Here is a 22,315-nt window from a genome sequence, read left to right on the forward strand (position 1 = left end):
GAAATGCTCAATAAAAGAAAAACAAATCGACTCTTTTTTTTGTTTTTGTGCTTATGGTACAGTCATGCAATATTTTTAGAGAAATGCGATTAGTAAAACACGTATTCACAGAAATTTCTACTGGATGAGTCAAACATAGTGTCACGGGACATCATATTTGTGGACACCCCAGAGTTAGCCAACACAATGTGAAGCCGCCCTTCGAGTGTGAACCCCCCCCCCCCCCCCACCTCCGGAAAAATGAAAGGTCTTCGCCACTGAGCTACGATCTGGACGCACTTGGATGCCAAGTGAGTCCGCATCGCAGTTCCGATTCGATAGAACAGAACACATTTTCGTAATTGCTTGCCTAGTTGCACATAATGCCGCCAGATGACACTACTTTTCAAAGCCGATATGTTTTTGCCTGCGGTGATCGGCTAAAATGCTTACACTGTTAATGTACGTTCACAATAAGAATTGCGCCCATCGAAAGTGTGCCGAATTCGAGTCAGCGGCGGCCAGATCCTCCAAAAGGGTCTTCAATGCGCCGATCGCTCTCGGACCAATTTCTGCGGCGTCTGCCACCGAATCAGTGGCCGAGGACCAATAGAAGCGCTAGTCAAGGAATGTCAAAAAATGGCAGCCAAGCCCTACTCACTTGTCGTGTCACAGTTCGCGTAACTGAACGTTGTAATTAACGGTATTTTAAACCACTCTGCGCCAACGTCATGTCCTTATATTGTGGAAGAGGTAACCGAGCTTGTCGTTGGCGTGACTGAGGTTGTTGCGGTCTTGCTCAAGACGTACTCACCAACGCCGCTGGTGTCGGCGGTTTTTTCTGCTCTTCATGCTTTAAAAAACACATACTTGCCAGCAAAATACGCAGTACTGCTTTTTCTTTTTTACTGCGTACGATAATCATCGAAGACTGGACCACCGAAAAGCCTAGTGGCGTTTCCAAGCCACAACAAGTTCTGGGTGACAGCGCATCAATTTCGTTCGCTGTAGAAAGCGGATGCTTCAGTGTGAGCTAGGTGTTACGGTGAATATATGGTAAATTGTCTGCGACCTAAAACAGAACACCACTTGCCACCCATCATATGCCAAAATACACGGAAAAAAAAATCGCTAACACAACTAAGCCAGCGCCGGCCAAACGCACATGTTTCATATCAGACTAGCAGACGTTGTATTGGCACACCAGTTCCGACACTCCCGTCGCTCGCAAATATGAACATCGCACACAAAATGTTACTGTTTATTCTGGCAAGCGAAGTCGGTGTAGGACGTAAGCTATAAAATTCATCTGAAAAGGATCTGCAAATTTTCCAAGCCTACAAAATCACATGAATTCATGAATTCATGAATCACATGAAGCCTACAAAATCACAAGCCTACAAAGTCACATGGATGGGTGGGCTCGGTGGTTGCACCACAAAACAGTCCTGTAACCCGCTCCTGTTCGCCATGCAGGTGTATGCTACGCTCGTCATCCATCTACTCTCCTCGGCTTCACTCGGTGCCACGACTGACGGACCAGCAGCCCGCGAGCCTCTGTGGCTCGACACCAGCGCGGGTACGAGTACCCAATGCGCCTCCAACCCCAACATTCTGGCCTGTCAAGCGGCGCCCCAACCTGAGGAAATCTGGATCCTGCAGACATCACAAATTTCATCTTCATCGACATCAGCAACAGCTACAAAGCGGCAGCATGCCGGCGCGCCGCTCTGTGGGCTCGGTGGCTGCGCCACGAAACAGTCCTATAACCCGCTTCTGTTCGCCATGCAGGTTAGTAGACAAAGCTCGCTATTCTCGAAAAAATCAAGCAATTACTGTCTGGTACAGCTGCCGAGCCCACAGTGTTGTGTATGCATGGCCTTTGAATGCATTGATGTCATACATTGTTTATTGCTGTTACTGTCTGGGGACATTGAGAGCAATCCAGGGCCCCCTAACGATAGTGCTGTCATTCTCGCTGAACTAAAAAATATATCTTCTGGGCAGGCTAAGCTTCTTTCCGAGGTGCAAGACCTAAAAACACAATTGAATACTACAGAAAGAACTATCAGTGACCTAAGTAATAGAATAACGCAGCTGGAAAAACACTACCAAAGCCTCTCAACCCCTTCAAACACAAATAACAGCGCTAGAGACCAGTGCAGGCACTACAGCTCGTCACATTCAAACCTTGGAGGCCAGGTTTGACGATGCGGAAAACCGCTCGCGACGGAACAACCTAATACTCTAGGGTCTCCCAGATACTAACCACTCTGAAACTTTCTCTGAGTCCGAAGAACTAATTGTGAGCCTCTGCAGCGAACAACTAACCGTTAAAATTGACACGAAAGAAGTTGAAAGGGCACAACGGCTCGGTCGTCACAAGCCTGGCCAGCTTCGCCCGGTCAATGTAAAATTCACATCGTTTAAACTAAAGAAACGATTCTTTCTAACAGCAAAAAACTGAAAGGCACAACCTACGCAATAGGTCAGTATTTCTCTCGTTCCGTCCAAAATGCAACGAAACACCTCATTGCCTTCGCTAGGAGCAAATCCATCGCTTTTTCATGCCCCTACAAAACGTTGTTTCTTGGCTCCAAGCGGTACGTCTTCGATGAAATGTCACAATCCATCAAAGAAATGGCGTAGCAATTTCAAAAGCAACGCCAACCGTCACACCGCCCATGCAATCGATTACGACCAAATATTTCCACCTGATTGATTTGATTGAATGATATGTGGGGTTTAACGTCCCAAAACCACTATATGATTATGAGAGACGCCGTAGTAGAGGGCTCCAGAAATTTGGACCACCTGGGGTTCTTTAACGTGCACCCAAATCTGAGCACAAGGGCCTGCAACATTTCCGCTTCCATCGGAAATGCAGCCGCCGCAGCCGGGATTCGAACCCGCACCCTGCGGGTCAGCAGCCAAGTACCTTAGTCACTAGACCACCGCGGCCGGGCAAAAATATTTCCACCTCCGTAATTTACACTAACGCCCGTAGTTTCTTTCTAAGCGCAAGCAATTATCTAATCTTGTTTTGTCATCCGACAGCAATATACTCGTCCTCACCGAAACGTGACTGTCAAGTGACGTTACGGACATTGAAATCCTGGCTGATCTCCCGAATTTTGACGTTTTTTGGAACAGGCCGCAAAGGGGCTCGAGGGGGAGATCTTTTAATCGCCACTAGCAAGTCGCTATTGTGCTCAGTTGTCAAAATTACATCTGACATTGAAATATTACGGCTTCGTATTCGTTCTACCCCGGTAACGCTGCTGCTTGGAGTGTGCTATCGTCCCCCACAATGCAGTCCAGACTTTCCTGAGAAATTCAACAACATACTGAAATACCTCACTGTTAAACAACCCAACGCGCATGTCCTACTTTTTGGCGATTTTAACTATCCCGATATTCACTGGAAAGACCAAGTCGCTTTGGCAGGGAGCAGTGTTGAAACAAAAGAATTTGTAAACATCTGCTTAAACTTTAATCTCACCCAGCAGGTATCGGAGCCAACCCACGTGACAAACAACTCAGCCAATATACTAGACTTGATTCTAACAACGCACCCCGAAAGTTTATCGTCACTTACATACCTTCGTGAAATCAGCGATCACAAGGTAATACAATCAGTCTTGAATTTTGACCACTTGTCCCGCAAGCCTCATCCTAAAACTATCAGTCTGTATGATCAAGGAAACTACGAGGCAATAAATAACGAACTTCAAAATTTTTTTCCGGACTTCGAAGCAGACTTTTGGAACAGATCAGTAAAGGACAACTGGACGATTTTCTAAAACAAAATATGGGAACTGGCAACAAAGTACATACCGAAAACCACATTTTGCGCATCTTGTTGGAAACCATGGTTCACAAAAACCCCGAAAAAACTATGTAATACGAAGAAACGATTATTTCGGGCTGCCAAGATAAAACCTATAGCTCAGAACTGGGATAAATACTACGCGACCGAAAAAGCGTATTTCCTCGCCATACGCAGCGCAAAACACTCGTTTTTTCACACAGATTTACCCAAGATTCTAACCAATAATCCCAGGAAATTTTGGAAAACCAATAATCTCCAGGAATCCCGCACGGTCACATTGAAAAATGAAGCTGGCGATGATATGAGTATTACTGACGTCGTTGAACTTTTCAATGCTGCCTTTTCATCTGTTTTTACCAACGAAACCCACATACCGTTTCCTGCGTTACCGAATTGTATCTAGTCTTTTATGTCGCCTATCACATTTATTCCATCGGGTGTATTGTCTGTTATCGAAAAATTGAAACTGTCTTCCTCAGCAGGTGTGGACGAAATCAATGCTAAAATTCTTAAAAACACGAAATCTATTTCTTCAGTGATTTTGCCATTATTATTCTCACAGTCACTTCACACAGCATCTTACCAGACGACTGGAAGGTGGGGAAGGTCACTCCAGTCTTTAAATCAGGTAACAAAGACAGCCCCCTAAATTAACGCCCAATCTCTCTAACAAGCGTACCCTGTAAATCCACAGCCCAAATCATTCACTTTTTTGATGCCAATAACTTCTTCCATCCTGCCCAGCACGGGTTCCGTAAGCGTTACTCTTGCGAAACTCAATTAGCCCTTTTTGTCCAAGATCTGCACACAAGTCTAGATACTAACCTGCCGACTGACGTAATATTCCTGGATTTCTCGAAAGCGTTTGACAAGGTACCTCATAAGCGACTGCTAATGAAACTTAGATCTTTAAATATACATCCCGATGTTTTAGCTTGGATTGAGAAATTTCTAACTAACGGCTCCCAGTTTGTTTCAATTGATGACGTGCCCTCTAACCCCCTTCCAGTAACATCAGGTGTTCCCAAAGGTCCGTTCTTGGTCCCCTTCTCTTCTTAATTTATATTAATGATTTAGCTTCGCATGTCTCCTCCAGTATCTGTTTGTTTGCTGACGACTGTGTAATCTATCACTCAATCACTAACCCGAAAGATCAAACAACTATTCAAGATGACCTTAACCACGTGCAGGACTGGTGTGAAAGCTGGCTTATGAAACTTAACCCTAACAAATTTAAAACAGTCTCTTTCCACCACCGTAGCAACCCCTCTTTGTTCCCTTACTCAGTCGCTAACGTCGCCCTCGAACACTTGCAATTATATAAGTTTCTCGGTGTCACCCTGTGCAATGACTTTCACTGGCGCCTGCATGTTACCAACATTATATCATCTACAAACAAATCCCTAGGTTTTCTGAAACGTCACCTTCGGCACGCCCCGCAGGACGTCAAAATACAGGCCTACAAATTCCTTACTCGCTCTAAATTGGAATATGCCTCTGCAATCTGGAACCCACACCAAGCATATCTCATCGACTCACTTGAGGCAGTTCAATACCGTGCTACTAGTTTCATTCATTCTTCATATTCGTATAATATTAGTGTATGATACCTCAAAAAAGAATCCGCTCTTTCAAACCTTGACGTTCGCCGTCGCATTTCCAGCCTCTGCCTGTTTCAGAAAATTTTTCACAGCCCATTCCGTCATCCCTACATTGTTCCACCAGCCCGCATATCTCACCGCACTAGACATTCACTTCAAGTTGCCCGTCCACCCATTAGAACGACCACTTTTTCTATGTCCTTTTCGTACAGACTGCAAGCGGCTGGAATGATCTTCCCCACGACGTCATGGCCATTCCCTGTCCATCAACATTTTTCGACCAACTGTCTGCATGTCTTTCGCAATGAAAAGCAGTGTCAATAAAATATATATATATATATATATATATATATATATATATATATATATATATATATATATATATATATATATATATATATATATATATATAACAGAGCTTTATTTGTTAACCCACCCCTTATGTAATACCCCCTAGGAATCTTTAAGGGAATAAAGTGAAGTGAATTGAATGATGTAAATATGCAAATGAATGTACCCAATCTATTGAAAAAAATGAATGGCGGGCAAAGTGTAAATAACCACACACCATTGTAGAATAATGTAGTGGGTGAATGCTGGAAAACGATCACCATGGTGTATGGTGGAATATCGTGAATGCTGCAGTGCCGAGAATTCTTAAGCGGGAAATGGCGTCAGAATTACCGTGACGGGCATTCACAAATAAAAGTAATTGTTTAAAAACTGATGTAGAAAAGCATCCGTAAAAAACAGACCACCATGGAGATTCGAATGTGCAACCTGCACTTGCTCATTCGAAGCAACTAACTTCTGTGCCATGCCAACATAACAAAACTTGTCTAGTAAATAGTTGCTTCAGATGCGAACTGACGGTTCAATTTCAGTTTTCTTTGTCGCGTATTCTACATAAACGAGATCTGCACCTGCTGCTAAAATTTCCACATTTATTGAACACAAGCAACTGCTGCCTGCAAGGATTGCTACTGCGATAATGATACCAACGCCATGTTTTTGTTACAATTCACAACCGCAAGAAAAAAAAAAAACAAGCAGACTGGGGAGCAGGTACAATTTACCGGACGGGTCTCCCGAGTTTACTGTCTTTTCCTGGCTAGTTCGAAAGTGCAACATCTGCTCAGTTTATATCACGCCTCTAGGCTCATTTCATAGATATGCCCACATAATTTATTGAGTATTTGGGATGCTCTTCGCACAACGTAGGATGCAGTCGTGCCAGTGAACTGCAGTAACTCTATCCTTAGCAACTACTAGATAACAGCTTGGCCTAAACGAATGCAGTGCGTCGGAAACATTATGTTATCACATTGATTCAGGAAGCATGTGAATTGTCAAGGCTGTGTTCTTGCATGAGAACCACAGAAGTGCCGCCGAGTACGACCAGCGGCTGTCGGTGTGGGGAGACGTACGTTCTTTGGAAGTGCTGGAATCGCGTCCCATTGATGTTTGTTGCTTCTTGCGCGGACACCGTACACAATAAAAATGTTTCATTTAGGTTAATTGGTGCCATGGCTGTCCTGTATTGTCATTCTTACTCGTCTAAATCGTGTATCCTGAAACCCAGAAGCGCGGATAACACAAATGTACGTGCTCGTTCGGTAGGCCTAACCTTTGGTAAAAATCATGATGGTTGAACATGTAGTGTACAGATTCCAGCTTATTACACCGTATATAATGCCTGCCATTATAAGCCCACCCATCATCTGCTTAGTGCTTCCCAGCATTATCGCAAAGGTGGGCAGAGCCTCCCATGACTGCCGACTATCAAGCCACTATTTCCCACCATCGTTTCCACTTTACCCACCTTCTGTACTCCACGCCACCCATTATGTCCCGGCATATCCGTAAATTTTCACTACGTTCCGCCATCAAAGCTTTCTAACGCGGAGTCATCTCCGACCAGGCGTTACGTATCCTGCGCAATGCGGACCTAAGTGCCCTGAAGCACCACACTGTCATCTGGTTCCCCGCCCATCTCGGCCGGGTGCCGGGTGCCCTATCCAACCTCAACGAGATCGCCCATGATGCAGCGCGCGCACTTACCGACCGCACTGCCACAGGGCAACCTCATCTTGCTGGGTTAGATACAAATCGGGATGCACCAATTACGTACAATGAAATTACAAAGCACTTTTACCTGGAACGCCGCATTTTTCCACCCCCACATCCGAAACTTAACCGACCGCAGGCATTAACCCTGCGCCTATTACAGACACACACGTAACCAAACCTTGCCACGCTTCACGTTTATTATCCCGATGCCTACCCCAGCGACCCATGTCCATCATGTGGACACACAGCGACACTCGCACACATGCTCTGGGATTGTAGAACAACTCCTCCCGACTCTACCTCAAGCAAGTGGGAGAAGTCCCTCAGCAGCTCACTTCTCGCCGACCAGCAATGGGCCATCCAGCAGGCTCACGAAGCGGCCGCCAAGTACTCCCTGTCGGTCCTTACGTGGGAGACGTCCGCTACACGCTAAGCGCGTCCTACAGGACTGAAACAAAAAATTTTCATTCCATTCCGCCACATCCACCATAATTTCCACTAAACCCACTATTATTTCCACTGAACCCACTACTATTTCCACTAAACCCACTCTAATTTCCACTACACCCACAGCGTTTTTTTAAAATTCACCATGGTTGTTTTTCTGATAGGGCAGTGAATGTTATAAAGATGCACTCACCAACAAAAATTGTCGCTGAACTTTAATAAATGCAAGGAGCATTAGCCTAATCCATGGCGAAAATTGTTTCTTTTTTAAGGGCGAAGCTCATGATAACGGCACCCGTTTGTCCCTTGTAACCGTCGTAGTGTGTAAAAAGTATCACATTTTGATTTCCAAGGTGGTGCTGGCGAGAGATTCCATCTGTGCGTTGTTGAACAATAAAAAAAAATAGTGCTCAATGTTCATGCCAATGGCTACTAATGGGGAATGAGAGACAGGAGCATTTGGCTTTTAGTGAACGCGTATGCTGCGATCCCCATTAGCAGCCATTGGTATGTACATTAGGCACTATCTGACAAGAAAGGGTTGCTAAGTTATACTCGCTGGGTTTAACCTCCTTAGTTTTTGAAAGGTTTAGCGAGCGTTGAGCCGCAGTGCCATGAATACAATTAACTAGTATATACCATGAACTCGAGGTGGTTAAAGGTGGGAAGTAGATAAGAAGCGCAAGCCGTAAGAAAGTAAAAGCCGAATTCTCCTGTCTCTCATTTCCCTTAGCAGCCATTGGCATGTACATTGAGCAGTATCTGACAGGAAAAGGTTGCTACGTTATACTCGCTGGGCGTAGCCTCCTTGGTTTTAAAAAGGTTTAGCGAGGGTTGGGCTGCAGTGCCATGAATACAGTGAACTAGTATATATCATGAACTCAGGGTGGTTAAAGGTGGGAAGTAGAAGCGAAGCGGAAGCCGTAAGAAAGTGTGCGTGTGCCACCTCTCGTTTAGTTCTTGGAATGTCCGCTGGATGGCGGCGCTTCTATATGGTGTATATATGTGAAAAGATGCGAGATGGTGTACTTGGAGTGTTGTGTAGATGAACGAACGGACACACAGACAGATGCATGGAAGGACGCATGGACGGACGCAGGGACGGACGCAGGGACGAACGCACGAACAGACGCACGCACGGACGGGCGGATGGACATATGGACGGTCACACAGATGGACGCGTGGACAGACGAATGCTTTGCCCCACTCTCCATCATTCACTCCGTGGATATGCTGCCAATTTTTTTCGTAAGAGAAGTGGTGTCTGGCTAAAAACAGTGACAATTTCCGCCACCTGGATCCATGCTCAAATGTAGATGGGCGTTTTAGTTCCCAAGCGTAGGGCTAGAAAGCTTCCAGGCCAATCTCTTGTGCATTACAACAATGGCCTATACGAAAACTTTGAGCTAATAAATTATATGGTGGTAATGATGATGATGATGATGATGATGCTTGAGTGAATGGCACCTACTCACTCGTGGGGATGAGGAAAAAATCAGGCGGATCTCACAGCCTGAATCTTGGTGGTCCTGCACAGAACCACCAGAAAATACTTCATAGGGTGACCCACTAGAGCATCCGCACCACCTAATACAGCTTTTCTTTCAGATGTTTTTGGCACGGGGTGCCACTGCTGATGTGAAGAAAAAGAAAGCGCTCGTGACACGTGAACAGTGCCGTTCGAAACCTCGTACCTAGAAAAGCTGCTTCGTTTCGGACTCGGGAAGCACCTAAAGTTTCTACGCACATTTTCACTGGCTCTGTTTTTGGAAGGCACTAGCCCCCTTTGCCGGAATATGGTAATGTGATCGGTTTTCTCTCTCACCAGCCTAACCTAGCGTTTACGGATAGCAAACATGCTACGCGAAACGCCAGACTAAAACGCTTCAATGTATTGCTGAGGTTCTTCCAAGCTTGTTGTAAATGTAAGGTCTGGGACATGAATTGTAGTTTTATAGGGGCAAAGCCCCTTAAAGCAGCACCCGTTCGTCCCTCGTCGTATACGTAACATGTCTTACGCTTTGACCTGCAAGGTGGTGTCGGTGGGAGATTTCTCCTGTGCGTTGTTAAACAATGAAAAATTCGCAGTGTGCGCGATAACTAAAAGCCTGATTCTCCTGTCTCTCAATACCCATTAGCAGCCATTAGCATATATATTGAGCACTATCTGAGAAGAAAGGGTTGCTACGTTATACTCGCTGGGCGTAACCTCCTTGGTTTTAGAAAGGTTTAGCGAGCGTTGGGCCGCAGTGCCATGAATATTGTGAACTAGTATATACCATGAACTCGAGGTGGGTAAAGGTAGAAAGTAGAAACCGTGCTGTTGTGGCGCCGTCCTTGAGAAGGATGCGCATTGTTTGTCGTGTTGTTGTGTGTTCGATATTCAGATGTCATTGCAGACCGGCACCCGTGATTGTCAGTAGCCAATTACGTGTGTACGCGTCGCTTCGTGGTGTGGATTTAATAAACGCCTGCTAATCAGCCTAGTCGTTGTTGGGCTTCCGCGGAGTACTTTTGACTCGCTCGTGTCGGTGGGCCGATTGTCGGCGCGGGCCGAGTTCCGCGTCCATTCGTTGGTCCTCTTGCCGTCGTTCGGACGCAGCCCGCCGCCACAACATGGTGACGAGGATGTGGGATTTGTTCTCCGCAACCATTAGGAACCATGAGTTAGTTTTCGTACTGCCCGTTTGCGTTCTGCTTGTACTGACGCCTCTAGCGTCTGTGAACAGTATTAAGCCTCGTGCACTCTGTGTGCAAACCTTTCGGTTTAGGCCTTTGTCCTCGTCCGTTCTGCGACTCCCTTGCCTCTATTTTCAGCATAAATCTTTTCAAACGCCGTCCCGCATTTCTTGAACTGCCGGGAACAACCATGATTCCATAGACTGATCGGGAAAAAATGTTTGAGGTCCAGCTCGAGGCGGCCAGTGGCAGTGCCTGGCACGACGCGCGACGCGCGTCGGCACTAGTTAGCCTACTAGGAAGGGAGGGACAGCGAAAATTTTTTGCGGAAACAGAACAAGATGAAACCCAAAACACTTAAGGAAATGCGGCGTCGATAACGGCAACTGACGAGACGCCCGCGTTGGCGTCTGAAAGTGATTCATCGTTTACGGCTGGCTTGATATTCAAAACGCTCGTGGAACAACTCGAACGACATTTTCCCGCGTCTCTCAATCCATTGGTAGAACGTCACGAATTCACAAGACGATGGCAACTTCTCGGGGAAAATTTCTTCGAATATTAGACAGTTCCAAAAGAAACGGTCTTGAGACGTAAATTTGGCATAAGGTATGCGGAACGCGTCCGCAACCAAATCATTCACGGTACCTTCGACCTACTGCTTAGAGAGAAATTACTTGCGTAAGAGAAAGAGTTGTCATTAGAGAAAGCCGAAGAAATTGGGCACCCCTTAGAAGCATTGTCCGTGGCTAATCGAGCGTTTGTTTCGGGTCAACCTGAAGCATTCGTGTGATCGGACATGGCACGCAAGATGGCGGCGCGAAAAACAAAAATGGCAACAATGGCCGAAGAAATGGGAGAAGACGCGACGTTACCGCAACTTATCCCGAAGGACGTGACATCACAGAATTTCTGGAAAGAACAAATTACTTTCCACCACAGTCATCGTCGGAGTCCCGGACTGCAGTTCAAAACGAAAAGTCTCGTGGTGACTTACCGCATCAAGCGTGTGGCCGCGGAGGAAGCAGATATCATGGTTCGTTTTTCCGAAATATTCCAGCAAAGAATCGGCGTTGTCGCAAGTGTAACACTCTGGGACATTTCGAGAAGATGTGTCGCAAGGCAGACCAGGTCCAGAACGTGTCTTCCGGGGAAGTGTTCGGCGACGCACCAGAACGCCAGGCTCATAAAGAAGCGTCAAGTTCGGCAGTGGTATCTTCGTATCATCCTGCGACGTACGTGCTTACAGTTGGCGTTGCATCTAGAAGAGACTAAGTCGTCCACGCGGTGGTCGGTGGTGTCAATCTGCAACTGTTAGAGGATACTGGAGCGTCTGTATATTTCATGAATGTCGAAGACTTCCAGCGCCACTTCAGCAAACTTGTCCTGTCCAAGGCAGTCGTAGACCTGCAGGATTTCTCGAAACAGAGCATCAGAGTCATCGGCTCTTTTTAAGTTCCAGTGACGGTGTTACAGCCGTCCTGAATCAATTTCTTCATCAACGACAAAGACACAACGCTCTTGGGGCTTGATGCCATCCAGCGACTGAGTATCTAGATCAACGGCATGACCTTAACGCGTCGTCTAGCATCATGTTCAGTGCATGCAGTGTCCCTCCAACGTGCCTTCCGGCTTCGAGCATCTCTTCAGCAACGAGTTGGGTCTCGTCGAAGGCTTCATTCATCGAATTTAATAACGGCCAGATGTGGCTCCGGTTACATCCAAGTTGCGACGATTGCCTCTAACTCTTCGAGACCAGGTGTCTACCGAGCTACGACGATTCGAGGACTGTGATGACATCGAACGTGTTGACTCCTCAGAGTGGGTGTTGCCACTCGTCGTCGTCCGCAAGAGGAATGCGAGCATCCGGCTGTGTGTGGAAATCCGAGAACCCAATAAGGCAACTGTCATCGATGGATATCCTTTACCGCACGTTGAAGAGTTATTACAAATGTTTCATGGAGCTACTTACATTTCCAAGTTAGACTTGGCGTCTGCGTATCATCAGTTGTTGTTGGAAGATAGCAGAAGAGATTTAACGACGTTCGTAACACATGATGGTTTGTTCTGGTTTAAGCGTGTGTGCTTTGGTCTGGCGTCTACCCCTGCAGTTTTTCGAAAATTGATGTCATAGGCCCTAAAGAATTGCAAACTACATTTTGCTATTTTGATGATATTCTTGTGTGGGGGAAGACTGAGTCTTCCCCCACACAGAGCATGACGCGAGCCTCATTGAAGTTTGGACTTGTATAGCAAACAGTGGCATAGTGTGAAACGATAATTGTCTTTTTTCCGTCAAGGAGCTCAGTTTCTTGGCACACAAGATATCAGCCGAGGGCCTTTCGCCTTTAGACAGTAAAGTGAATGCTATCGTGAATGCTCCAACTCCTACAGGCATTAAGTCATTGCGCTCACTTTCGGCGCTGACAGGCTATCAAGCCAAGTTCATAGATCACTATGCATATCTAGTCGAAGAACTTCGTCTCATGCTCAGACAGGGCCAAAAATTTTGTTGGTTGGAGAGTGGTCAAGGCAGTTTCATGCTGTTGAAAACACGTCTAACTTGCTCGCCTGTGATTAAGGTGTTCAATTTGGATCTACCTGTGGTAGTTACAACCAATGCATCTGACGTTGGTATCGGAGGAGTGTTACCGCGGCGGTATTGTTGTAAGCCTGAAACCGTACCATTCGCGTCGATAACATTGTCACCAACTGAAAGGAAATACTCTGTGGTCGAACGCCAAGTGCATGCGGGCCTGTTTGCATGTGAAAAGTGGCACATTTACCTTTAGGGTAGGCGTTTCACTCTTAGAACTGACCATCAAGCTGTAGTTGCTTTGTTAGCAGCATGAGATGCCGGTCGTTGACCGTCAAGAATTTCAAGGTGGTAAGCTAGACTATTACACTACAATTTTGATGTAGAGTGTCATAAGGGCTCAGAAAACGTGGTGGTCGATTCTTTGTCTAGAATACCATTACAGAACAGTCCAGAACTTAGTCAGGAGGAAAAAATAGTATCTTTAGTGACATCAGTAGTCGATAAAGAAACTGTGCAGCTTGCAACGAGCACGGATCAGACATTACAGAAAGTGTGTGAGCATGTATTCATGAGTTGACCATTACAGAAACCAAATAATGACTTAATAGCACGTTTTCATGTTAGAAATGATCTCTCCTTTGTAGACGAGTTGCGTGGTGACCGTTTAGTCATTCCGAATGTCCTTATACCTACTTTTATGTCGCTAGCACATGTAAATCATCAAGGAATAGTACGCACTAAACAACTCCTCCGTGAAAGACATTGGTGGCTTCAAATGGATCATTCTGTAAAGGAATATGTAGAGCATTGTCATGCCTGTCAGCTGGCGTATAAGTCTGCCAAGCCTCGCGTGGCACCTTTGCAACCAGTCTAATGGCCAGACGTGTCATGGAAAAAATTGGGTATGAATAATGTCGGCCCATTGCATGTCTTTTCCATGGTATCTCATAACATTGGTGGATTACTATTCTAAGTGGCTCGAGATTTTTGGAACGAATACAATATCAGCAAAGGATATCATTAAGCTGTTGGACTGCTCATTTAGCCGCGAAGGGCTGCCAGTGGTATTAAATACCAACAATGGTCCACAGTTGGTGTCACAGCAGTTTGAGAATTACCTTAAGGAAAAAGGCGTTTGGCACGTGTTCTTGTCAAATTATTATCCCCAGTCCAACGGTCAAATAAAACGCCTGAATTGGGTTCTCAAGGAACATTTACAGGTAGCAAGACTGGAAGGGAAAGACCCAGCAGAAGCATCGCAGTTTCTGAGTCCATACAGAGTCGATCCACATGAAGTGACAGGTCTTTCACCAGCTTTTTTGCTGCATGGCCGTCAACCTAGCTATGAAATAGACAATAGCAACTTTAGGATCCGTCGTCATGTATCAGGGGGTCAAGCTGATTTGCCTCAGGTCTGTGATAGAGTCACGGCAAAACATCGAAAGAGTAAAGAATATTTTGATAGAAGGAAAGGTGCGCGAAGACACCGCATAAAGGTAGGAGTATTGGTAAAATGAGGTTCCATAGGAAATGAAATTATAAGTATAGCAAGCCACATAGGGTGCAGGCTCCGGTCGCTTCTTTCACTTTTCTGATAAGTGATTGCAAGAAGTGGAACGCTTCCAAACTGACAGTAATTTCTGAGGGTTCCTTTGAGAAGGCGGCGCGTTCTACGCCACCTAAACGATCAATTTACTCTTATTCTAACATAGACAGTTGTGATAGTCAGCCCCCTAGTTCACTTGCTCTACTTAGCTCCCCCCAAATCTTCAGACAGACTCTCGTCAGAGCTCTCGGTTAGTGAAAGGTTTGAATCAGTGGCTCCTGGAGGAACGTCGGATTGTCAAAAGGATGTTTGGCAACCCTCGATAACTGTTCAATATCATATCAATCCCGGGGAGGGGGAAAATGAAAGAGCGAAGGGGTTTTCGAAGCCGACCAAAAATGGTAGCAAACCACCAAGTTCTTCTGCAGCCTTAGCGCGTTCGCGCTGTGAGACAAAGTGCCCAGACGGGTTTAAAGACTTGGAGATTTAAGTGAAGACATCACGAAGACAGACTGGTGTTGTAGTGTGTGTTGTTTTGCATAATCGAGGAATGATCTTGTGTTTTGTGGTGCCACTTATGGATGTGCGGACAGGTCATCTCGCCGTTGGTGTGAATTTAGTTGGATATGTGGACACTCACGAGACTGTGATGACTGTTTTCATCGACATGGGAGGATGATGTGGTGTTGTGGTGCCATCCTTCAGTAGAATGCGCACTGTTTTTTCGTGTTGTTTTGTGTTTTATATATAGATTTCATTCCAGACTGGCACACGTGGTTGTCAGTAGCCAATTGCGTGTGTGCGCGTCGCTTCGTTGTGTGGTTTTAATAAACGGCTGCTGGTCAGCCGAGAGGTTGTTGGGCTTCCGTGGAGTTCGTTGACTCACTCGTGTCTGTGAGCCGATTGCCGGCGCGCGCCGAGTTTTGAGTCCAGTCATCGGGCCTCTTGCCATCGTTTGGACGCCGGCCGCCGAAACAACAGACACGAAGCTCAAGCCGTAAGAAAGTGTGCTTGTGCCACCTCTCCTTTAGTCCTTGGAATGGCCGCTGGATGGCGGTTCTTCTATATGCGGAATATGTGATGAAAAAAGCAAGATGGTGGTACTTGGAGTGTTGACTAGATGGACGAACGAACACACAGACAGATGCATGAATGGACGCACGGATGGCTGCACGAACGGATGGACGCATAGACGGACGCAGAGGTGGATGAATGGATAAACGCAGGGAAAGACGCACATATGGACGTGCAGACGCACAAACCGACGCACGCATGGACAGTTGGATGGACGCATGGACAGTCACACAGACGGACACGTGGACGGACGAAAGTTAGAACGAGTGAACAGACGGATGCTTCGCCCTACTCTCCATTATACAACCCGTGAATATCTTGCCTTTTTTGCACACCAGAGGGCAAAAGAAAGCGTACAAATTTTATGGCATCGCATCGCAGGCTTAGAGAACATAAGTTATATGCCTCGGCATAAATAACGTACGCAACACCAGCACTATTGCTATTATAGTTTTTGGAATATAGCGTTTCAGAACCAACATTTGATTATGGGAGACGCCGTAGTGAACTTCTCCAGCAGTTTCTACGACCTCGGGTGTTGCAACGTGCCGCTAGATCTAAGCACGTGGACCTCAAGAGCGAGATAGAGAAGCAACTTTAGTTGAATGAAAAAAAAAATCACAGAGGATTGGCAATCCGGCCGTGCCTGGCCGCCACCTCCTCAGCTTGCCGTATGGCTCGGAGTGGTATTTCTAGGCTCGTATCTCGGAGTAGTCTTTCCCATGTCTCAGACGAGGGAGTGGTCAGGAGATCAGGCGGGGGTCAGTCCTCGTTGCAGTCCCATATATATGAGCATTTTCACCTTTTTCGTAAATGCAGCCGCTCTGTCAGGGATTCGATCCCGTGATCTGTAGATCAGCAGCCGAGTTTCTGAGTCACTAGACTACCATGGCAATACAACCAGCACTGGTGTCGGTAACTTTTCCTTCGTTGTTGTTTATGCGTTGTCATTTGCATCAAATTCTTCAACACAATTAAGCTCAACATCAAACTCTTTTTGATTATGCCTGTCTTGGACGTGTTTTGGCGTGTTTCGTCCGGTAGGTATAAACTGGGAGCAGCCCGAAGAAGCTGGTTGCCGGTTATTCATTGACTGTTCAATAGGAGCTGTTCTTTCTTGAAAGCTAGGGCCTCAAATGTACTTGGAGATTTCACGCGATACTTCAAGTGTTTGCGTAATAAACTAACTAGAGTCAAGCAGTAAAATAAATATAGACTCTGTGGGTCTAAAATTGGCTCAAAACTATTCTGTGTCGTCTTGAGTGCGACATATAACTCCGCGATGCTCACAAATTAACAAATTTTTTATTTATTGAGCGCAATGATTAATACATGTAGCTAAGCTTCTGGTACAATATTTCTTGTACTCCATCAGACACCACGGATTACCGAAATTCTCTGATAACTAAAAACTATCAGTATCGCTAAAATACTTCTCACAGCTTCGGAACCAGTCGATGATATTTACGCTGACGACTCATGTGCCGAGAATTCTCTCTTCATGATTTGCCGACTTCACAGGTTGACAGTAAGAGGGGCCAGAAGTGTCGTTGGACCATTATTTCCTTAACTGGTCTGATCGTTCTGCTGTTAGGACTGCTGAGCTGCACACGTTTATTCGCATACCTCATCACCGAGCAGTCGGCAGTCACGGATGAAATCACGGTAAGAACAATGACGACATAAAGTTCAGTTCATATTGTAACAGAGATAATGTTACTTAATAGTGGCAACATTAGCTATGCTCGACAACCACATTTACATTAGGATTCGCGTACAGTTTTTTTTCTTTTATTCTGTGGCATTCCTTCTCGTCGTTACCCTCGACTTCGCACAAACTAAGGCACAAGCTTGACACACATGTAATGATCGACATCAGATTTGTCGTGGCTCGCACGAAGATAGATGCGCAAATGAGGGTTTTTAATAAAATCGTCAATAACGGCTAAAACAAGTGTAACGGGACGAACGTCCTGACAGGTGGACGATTTTTTAATCAAGACATATACACTTGTCTGAACACTGACTACACTGGCACCCCTCCTTCAAATATTCTGCGTCTTTTAAGCGAGCACTGTTTTAATTTCCTCTCTCACCAGAAAATCAAAGGCAATTGGGGGTGAGTGGAGAAAGGTTGGAAAAAAAAAGCCACAGCAAGAGCTGCTTTTTCCGCAAGGACTTGCCAACGCCGTCCAAGAAACTTAAATGAAGACGGCGACTTCAACAAAGGTAGTTCAGTTAATATAATTGTAGAAATGTAACGTCCCGAAACCAACATATTTGAGATTTGAGATTTATTTTTCTGTACGTGCAACAGAAAAAACGAAGCAAAAGCAAAAGGCTACATAGCCTGACGGAGGCTTTTGCTCCGAAATACAGTCTGGCAAAATAGAATAAAATTAAAACTAAAAATAACATGTCATACACAACTTAGCCGCAATTAGAAAACATCATTATATACAGATACAATTTGCAAATTCTGATCACACATGTAACCATCACAAATATAAAGAAAGAACAGGACAGTAAATAGTAATGAAATACCTAAAAAACATCGCAATATATACAATAGGTGAGGTAAGGAAAGCATCTGGAGACACATACATTCCTAAGCACCTTGAGCAAACAATAAGCAAAAAAAAACAACAACAAAAGGACACAAATAGTATGCTCTAAGCAATTGGGACACAGAAAGTAATAAATAATCCAAACTTCTGTATTAAGTGTATTCAATACAATTATAAAGGAGAAATTCCTTGAACGTATTTTTGGAAGTTTTCTTATTTAGGTCAAGTACGCCACCCAGTTTGTTGAGGAGAGTCGGTATTTGATAATCAATATGTTGTTGACCATAGGTTGTTCTAGTTTTCGGTGTTCTTATACTATGTGTACGGAGATAGTACTCAGCACATCGAGAAGAATCGTACATGGGGTATAGTTTATTATTTTGGATATACAAAAATAACTTATAATAATATATTTGGTTTGCTTGTAATATGAGATATTTAGGGAATAACGGACGTGCGCTAAGACCTTGTGGTATACCGTAATATCCCTCGAATAGTCTTAGTACCTTCCTTTGTAGTGTAAGTAATGTTTTATAGTTTGGAGCCGTTGTTGTTCCCCAACATAAGACACAATAACTTAGCCTGGAATATATCAGTGTATAATATAACGCTTTCTTTAGCCAAAGTGGTAATAATGGACATAGTTTGTACATACATCCAACGCTTCTACTTAGATCTGCTGCCAATTTATTTATATGTTCATTCCAGGAAAGGTCTTCCTAGAACCACACACCCAAGAATTTCTGTACCTTGACTTGTTCTAAAGTCTGACCCTCAAAGGAGACACTTAGACTTATATTCCGTGGCTTATTAATGGGTGCAAACAATATATATTTAGTTTTACTTGCGTTTAGCCGCAACTTGTTTAGTTTAATCTAGGAAGACAACTTATTTAGATATGTGTTTACAGACTTTTCAAGTTGAGAGATCGATGAACCAGCAAAAAATATATTGGTGTCGTCAGCATACATGATTAACTTAGGAGAATCCGGAATGCTACACAAGTTATTTACATAAACTATAAACAACAGAGGACCAAGTATTGATCTTTGTGGGACACCTTTGTTGACCCTGGCACGGGGAGATGTTTCTTGATTAATAGCGACATACTGATAGCGGTCTGTTAAGTAATTTTGAATTAACCTATTGGCAACGCCACGGACACCGTAGTTATTAAGTTTTTCTAAAAGAACACTGTGGTGCACGGTGTCGAATGCTTTGCGGAAGTCAACAAAAAGACCAAGAGTATATAGCTTTTTCTCAAAATTGGTTAGTATCTCGTTTTTAATTTTGAGTAATGCAAGCTCGGTGGATTTACATTTTTGAAAGCCAAATTGGGCATCACTTATTACATTGTACTTCGCGAAAAATTTTTGTAACCTAATATTAATAGCGCTTTCAAAAACTTTTGACAGAATCGGAAGTACCGATATCGGTCGGTAGTTTCCAATCTCTTGGTCATTACCACCCTTGAAAACCGGACATACGCGAGCTATTTTTAATTCATCGGGAAATACGCCGGTAAGAAGAGTTAAATTAATAATATGTGACAACGCAGGTGATATAACATCAGCGACGTATTTTATTGGTATAGCTTTAATATCATCGTAAAATGCTGCACAATTGTTTTTTATCTTTGTTATTAATTCTTCGGTTTCATGACATGAGATAGTGTGCAGAACTATAGAGTTAGATAAGCGACGGTCATTTACAGGCAGTTGTGTATCCTCGTCATACCCCGCATCATCGAAATCACAACTTTTTATGAAGTAGTTATTCAATGCCGTTGCCACCTCTCGGTTACCAAGGCCACTAGAGCTTTTCGAAACCCTAGGAATGTGGCTTTGTTTTATTTGACCAGAAAGATTTCTAACCTCGCTCCAAATTTTGCTCGGATTATCACTTATTCTACTAAATAAATTCTCATAATACCTGAATTTGGCGCGCCTTATTTCCCCATTTAGATGGTTTCTGTATTTTTTGAACTCACTGAGTAATTTGATATCTCGTGTCTTTATAAACGCATGGTACATGTTGTTCTTCTTTGTAATTTTTTTAAATAGCGCATTACTTATCCAAGGTTTTCTAATTTTCTGGCGTTTTGCGTTCTTCACAGACACCGGGAAAGCTTCATCATAACATTTTATGAGTTTATTAATGAATAGCTTGTATGCCAAGTTAGCATCCCTTTCTTGTAACACGTGGTTCCAGTCTGTTGCAATAACACGATACCGGAAGATTCCAAGCGTGTCAGCGTTGATCTGACGAGACCGTACTTTTTTATTGCTTTTGCAAGTACCATTGGAAGAAGGAATGGTGCAAAATATGATAGACGCCGTAGTGAAAGGTTCCGGAAATTTCGACCACCGGAGGTACTTTAACTTGCACCAAAATCTGAGTGCACGGGACGCTGCAGCGGAGCCGGGATTTAATCCCGCGACCTTCGGTTTAAGCAGTCAAATGTCATAACCACTACACCGACACGGCAGCTAAGGTTGTTTAGTTCTAGCAACGTACTGTTACATAGGCTTTAAGCTGTCCTAAATGGTAGCAAGCATCAACGTTTCTTGCTTACGAATTACGTAGGCTCTATTTAAGAGCAGAGCCAGTACATGCGTCGCACAATTAGGCCCATGTGGCGTGTTACTTTTCTGAGCATCGTTGCGCTGACACCCCAAAAAAGGAACGTAGCTCCCTTTGTAGGTTACGTCATCTGTCCCTGTAATTCCTAATCTTCAAAGCGTGTTTATGTCGGAGAATATTACTTGAGTAGAGGAAAATAGCTAAAACATGAACGTTTTCACCGATTGCCAATTGAGCATATCATTCGTTGCTTTAGAAACATTGATAAAAAAGAAGATTGAGGGTTGCGTCATAGAAATTCATGTACCTCGAAAATAACTTGTGCCATCGCACTTGTATAGTTGCAGGTTTAGTCAGTAAGGATACACGGGACCTGGGCAATGTATATTGGTGTTAGGTTGGTACAACGTAGAACACCATTTGGCAGTTAACGGCGGAAGAATGTTTTTGCCGCTTATCATGCCTCTGCGGCTGTCTGGTGGAGGCTGACATTGTGGATGCAAGTATCCTCTGTTATGATGAAACTGTACGTTAAAGAACACCAGATAATAAAAAACTCTGGAGCCTTCCACGACTGAGATACTTAAAATCATGTCATGCTTCTGGGATGTAATAGTCTACAGATTAGTGTTTACAGCGAAAGCTGTTATGAGATTACAACTTGGGTTACGCGCACTTGTCTGCTGCCGCCACCGCCGGGGTCCGTAACCACATCGCGCGAAATTAGAAAAAAAAAACCAGCACCAAGAGCACAATGGAGCTCGAACCTCGGCCCGCTGGGTGTCAGCCCAGTATTCTACCATTGAGCTACGCTGTTGCTTGTGACTTGTTGGCAAAATTGCCTTAGGCAGGCTTGATGTCGGGCAAGCAATCGCGTTAATACGACTTATAAAGCGTTTTGAAACAGCGAAACAAAACCATTTGTGAAATTATGTGAATAGCGTAACGGGCGGGACGTCCGATGCTCTGACCCATTCCAAAAAGTTTTTATTGTTGCCCTGATAACTGTGGCGCATATCCACTTCAGCCATATTTCCTCATCGTCGTGAGCCACTGCATGAACAATAGGCACGAAATTCCTTGCAAGTGTTAAGCGGATACCATGTTTCCCAGAATAATGACGAAACTTGTAGTAGCGAATGCCGGCCTACTACCCAAAATTTCATTAATAATGCCCTATTGCAGTAGTTACCCAATGAGTGTTTTGAGCATGCCCTGAAAGCCACTTTTCTAGCTTTCGCCGTGACTGTGCTGCGCCTTCTTCGCACGTCTGGCGTTTTTTATTGACCACACTAAGCAATTAAAAGCTGCAAGTTGCTTTTTATGCTAAAATGGGACCTTATAAAGAGGTGTAAAGCTGTAGTTGGCCGGCAAGTTGCCATAAGTGTAGTTTTGAGT

At 44.5% G+C, this 22,315-nt stretch overlaps 1 protein-coding gene across 1 annotated transcript in view; it reads left to right on the plus strand.

Annotated features, from left to right (window-relative positions):
- The first annotated feature begins 1,449 nt into the window (after positions 1 to 1,449).
- The window catches only part of LOC142802916 (uncharacterized), a 60,492-nt gene continuing 39,626 nt past the window's right edge, over positions 1,450 to 22,315 (plus strand). Inside the window, exon 1 of the mRNA XM_075888000.1 lies at positions 1,450 to 1,770. Within this exon, the coding sequence (XP_075744115.1) occupies positions 1,450 to 1,770 (321 nt within the window). The remainder of the gene's footprint in view (positions 1,771 to 22,315) is intronic.

Source organism: Rhipicephalus microplus, chromosome 3 (genome assembly GCF_043290135.1).
Source record: "Rhipicephalus microplus isolate Deutch F79 chromosome 3, USDA_Rmic, whole genome shotgun sequence".
NCBI classification, from domain to species: Eukaryota; Metazoa; Arthropoda; class Arachnida; order Ixodida; family Ixodidae; genus Rhipicephalus; species Rhipicephalus microplus.